General features: G+C 44.8%; 1 protein-coding gene across 1 annotated transcript; it reads left to right on the forward strand.

Moving 5' to 3' along the window:
• The first annotated feature begins 2,407 nt into the window (after positions 1-2,407).
• Positions 2,408-3,007, forward strand: LOC115225165. Its single transcript, XM_029796114.1, has one exon. It carries the CDS (start codon positions 2,408-2,410, stop codon positions 3,005-3,007), a length of 600 nt encoding a protein of 199 aa, XP_029651974.1.
• Positions 3,008-5,006: the final 1,999 nt, after the last annotated feature.

The raw sequence follows: 5,006 nt of genomic DNA on the forward strand, positions 1-5,006 counted from the left end.
TATATGCATATATTCTATTTTATTAACATATTATACGATTAAACGCACGCACCCTACTAAGTAAGATTGTTCTGTTTATCAAGTTAGCCTTGATATTAACTCTCACGCGACTCTGCATCTTTCTTTCTTTCTCTCCCATTCCCTTTTTCGTCTTTTTTTCCCTCACTTAACTTGTCTCTTCCTCTCTCTCTCATTCTTCATTCTCTCTCTCCCTTTCACCATTCTTCATGGTCTCCTCGCACCATTCCCCTTCTTCTCTCTCTCTTCCTCTTGCTCCTCCTCCCCCATTCCCGTCATCCATCTGCGACGATACTTCCGTCGTAACTGCTATCCTGTCTTTTCTCTCCCACCTTGCAAGGCTTCTGGTTGACAAAATTTCCCTCTCTGTCTTCCACGATAATCCAGCGTTTACAATACTTTTTTCGTCTGGCGTTAACAGCCCTTCTTATCTTGTTCTCCTTGTCTTGTCTCTCACTGTTATATATTTATTCTTCCACTGTTTATATATATATTTTTTACTGTTTATATGTTTGTACTGTCGTTACCGTCTTGCTTTTTTTTACCCCTCTGCGAAAAGATCTCAGAATTTTAATTGATTTGCTTTTCGCGGGAAGGAATTTTTCTTCGAAGTATACGTCTCGCTTTTATCCTTCGAAACGTTTAGTAGATGAAATCTTAGCGACTGAAGAAGGGGATTTTTCGTTGTGCTTATTGTCCTGTATCTCTCCCTTTTTTTTGCTTGTCTTGTTCCTTGGTTTGTGTCTATGTGTTTCGTCTCTCTATGTGTTCGACATATATGTGTCCTGTACACATATATGCGTGTATATGTACATGTAGAGGTAGGTACGTACATATATGTTTATATATATGCATATATTCTATTTTATTAACATATATATATATATATATATATATATACATATATATGACGGGCTTCTTTCAGTTTCCTTCTACCAAGGCTATAGCAGAAGACCCTTGCCCAAGATGCCACACAGTGGGACTGAACCCGGAACCATGTGGTTCGTAAGCAAGCTTCCTACCACACAGCCACTCTTGCTTTGTGTTTTTGTATACTTTGTATTTTTATTTTATTTAGTTTTTGTAAAAAAAATTATTTATTTTGTGTTTTATTTACTTTGCTAGGTAGTCGCTGCAGGATCGACTAGTCCCTACTAGCTAGCGCGAGTGCACGCACTGGGACCACTCTTCTTAAATAGTACCCTTATCCACTAACGCCGAAATCCCATGTCTCTTTGTGCTTGCACTATTGCTTCAACCAACAAAAAGCTGCAACAATTTGGACAGAAGAAGACAGACCAACGCCGACACCACTTACTCATAATCAGGATTGTAGAGCCATCTCTCTTTCAACCACCTGCTTCTACATGATTTTTTTTTCAGCTGCTATTTTTAGCAGTGACATTATCCTTTAACTTTTCGTCTTCTATCGAAATTTATTTTTTGCCAGATTCTCAAGAACAACAAAAAAACCCCCCAAAAAAACAGCAGGACAGCCTTACAAACAAAACACACATGCACACACTAATTTTCTGCTGTTTTTTCTTGTTTTTCAATATTTTTCAGCGCGACAAAGGTTGGTACACAACAAACCAAAACAAAAATTTTGGATCCTTTCGGTTTGAACAGCAGTTTTTTCTAGAGGTGTTATATGAAATTGTCACCCATAATGATGACCCTAGTATCGATCTATTGCATTTCAATCTGTTTTAGGGTTAGGGTTGGTTAGGCGTGGGGGAAGGGTATCTTTTTTTCTTCACAAATGTAAATAAACCCAATCTGTTTCTTAAACGAGGGACATATTCATACGGCACAGAAAGTTGTTGTTTTTTTTACCTCAATAGACGTCAGTGATTGGTTGAAATTGCAGAAATTGAAGAAAAAAAAACAACAAATTTCTTACAAACAATAGAATTTTCTCAATAAAGCCAAGAGAAAAAGATGTTTTATAAACACATTCTACCAGTATACGAAGTTTAAAAGTGTTTAGTTACGTGGAAATTATTTTAAAAAACTGCCGGTCAAACCGAAAAGATCCCAAATATCTTACAAACTATAGAATTTTGCCTACATAGAGTACACAACAAACCAAAAAACAAATTTTTTATTGTTTTTTTAAGATTTTTTTTCCCCTTTTTTGTGCACACAACTGCTCCACGAAAATATTTCTGTTGGTTCACTGGTCGGTCCCTTTACTTCTCGTGTTTCATCTCGGAGATCGCCACTTTCTATTTGTCCCTCCCTGGAAAGCCCTGAATAAACATCCATGTCCCTGCCAGCGTTGCCCCTTTTTGCAGGGGATGCAGCTGTGTGGTTTGCACAGACTGAAGCCTATTTTTTGGTTCACGGCATTTCCCCTGCGAGACAATTGCCCCTCTTGTATGGCGGCATGCCCCCACCACTCTCCACCTCTGCAAGGGATCTGATTATAGATCCTAACCCAGATGCCACTTATGCGTCTGTTAAAGCGGAGATTCTGCGCCGCAACACCAGGTCTGCGGAGAGCCGCTTCAACGAACTGATACAGGGTGAAGAATTAGGGGACAGAACACCATCAGAGTTTTTGCGCTCCCTGCGCGCATCAAGTGGTGGTTCAACCGACATGCCCCTTTTTAGAGAAATATTTTTTTCCAAATTGCCTTCTAGCATACGGAAAATTTTCGACACGGCCCTTGAGGACATCACCGTAGATCAGCTCGCCACAATGGCAGACAAAGTTTTGGAAATTTATGGACATCCATCATCACATTCGGCAGCCTCAGATAAATCCTCTCCCTTATCATATGACGCCATTTCTGACAAGCTGGACGTGCTCACGCGACAGATGGACGCGCTGTGCCGGGATTATAGGCGTTGTTCACGTAGTCGCAGTCGTTCTGCCTCTCGTACCCCTCAGTCACATTCTGGACTGTGTTGGTACCATTCCAAATTTGCAGGCAAAGCGCACACGTGCATCCAGCCTTGTAGTTTTAAACCCTGGCGAAACTAGTCTCGGAGGAGTTGAGTACATCAACTTCCTCTTCTTCCCTTTCTAGGAACCTCTTGCCAAGGGACCTCTTGTTTCTCCTTACAAGGACCCTTTAGTGTTTTTTCTTGCATGCCCAAAGTTTTTACGATCGATATAGGCACAGGAGTGGTTGTGTGGTGCTTACCAACCACATGGTTCCGGGTTCAGTCCCACTGCGTGGCATCTTGGGCTAGTGTCTTCTACTATAGCCTCAGGCCGACCAAAGCCTTGTGAGTGGATTTGGTAGACGGAAACTGAAAAGAAGCCCGTCGTATATATGTATATATGCGTGTGTGTGTTTGTGTCTCTGTTTGTCCCCCTAGCATTGCTTGACAACTGAGGCTGGTGTGTTTATGTCCCCGTCACTTAGCGGTTCGGCAAAAGAGACCGATAGAATAAGTCCCAGGGTCGAGTTGCTCGATTAAAGGCGGTGCTCCAGCATGGCCGCAGTCAAATGACTGAAGCAAGTAAAAGAGAGATATGAATGGTCGTACGGAGACCGTTTCTGTAGATCGGCTTAAAAGAGCGTATTTCGAGGTGCCCACATCTTTCGATGACACCACTGCCCCCGTCCACATTTGAACCTACACATGCACCTTTGCGGTACTACTTAAGAAGACTGGTCCTACATCAACTACATAGCAAAGTAAATAAAACACAAAATACATAATTTTTTTACAGAAAGTAAATATTTTTTTAAAACAAAGTAAATCATTATCGTCGTCATTGTTTAGCGTCCGCTTTCCATGCTGGCATGGGTTGGACGGTTCTACTGGGGTCTGGGAAGCCAGAAGGCTGCACCAGGCCCAGTCTGATCTGGCAGTGTTTCTACAGCTGGATGCCCTTCCTAACGCCAACCACTCTGTGAGTGTAGTGGGTGCATTTTACGTGCCACCGGCACAGGTGCCAATGGGAGGCTGGCAAATGGCCACGATTGGATGGTGCTTTTTACATGCCACTGGCACAGAGGCCAGGGGAGTCTAGCAAGCGGCCATGATCAGACGGTGCTTTTTACGTGCCACCGGCACGGGGGACAGATCGGGCTGGCAAACAGCCACAATCAGACGGTCCTTTTTACGTACCACCGGCATGGGGGCCAGGTGAGGCTGGCAACGACCATGATCGTATGGTGCTTTTTACATGGCACCGGCAAGGAAGCCAGTCGGGGCGGCACTGGCAACGGCCACGCTCAGATGGTTCTCTTACGTGCCACCGGCACTGGTATCACAGCTAAAACACAAAGTAAGGATCGACTAGTCATGACTAGCTAGTTCGGAGACGCGAGTGCTTGCATAGGGACCACTCTTCTTAAGTAGTACCCACCTTTGCCAACACCATCACCCACACATGCACCTTTGACAAAATCAGCACCTCCAACACCACCATCAAGCAGACTCTATGTCGCCAGGACTGGCCGAACTGTTCACTGGTCCAAGAAACTTGCAAAGACTATTTACATTTGATGCCAACCACTCCGTGAGTGTAGTGCGCGGATTTTTATGTGCCAGGGCAGGCCGGCAACAGCCGTGGTCGGTTTCTTGCCTTTCATCAAAAAGATGAAAGGCAAAGTCAACCTTGACAGAAATTTGAACTCAGAACATAGTGGAGTCAGCACCAACCGATCATGGCCGCTGCCAGCCTCCCCTGGCACCTGTGCCAGTGACATGTAAAAAGCAACATCCGAACGTGGCCGTTGCCAGCACCGCCTCAACTGGCTTCCGTGCCAGTGGCACATAAAAAGCACCAACCGGTTGTGGCTTTCGCCAGCCTCCCTTGGGCCCTGTGCCGGTGGCACGTAAGAAGCACCGACCGATCGTGGCCGATGCCACACTCCCCTGGCCCCTGTGCCGGTGGCACGTAGAAAGCATCCACTGCACTCACAGAGTGGTTGGCGTTTAGGAAGGGCATCCAGCTGTAGAAACACTGCCAGATCAGACTGCAACCTGGTGCAGCCTCCTGGCTTCCCAGACCCCAGTCAACC

This window comes from Octopus sinensis, linkage group LG27 (assembly GCF_006345805.1).
Source record: "Octopus sinensis linkage group LG27, ASM634580v1, whole genome shotgun sequence".
Lineage (NCBI taxonomy): Eukaryota > Metazoa > Mollusca > Cephalopoda > Octopoda > Octopodidae > Octopus > Octopus sinensis.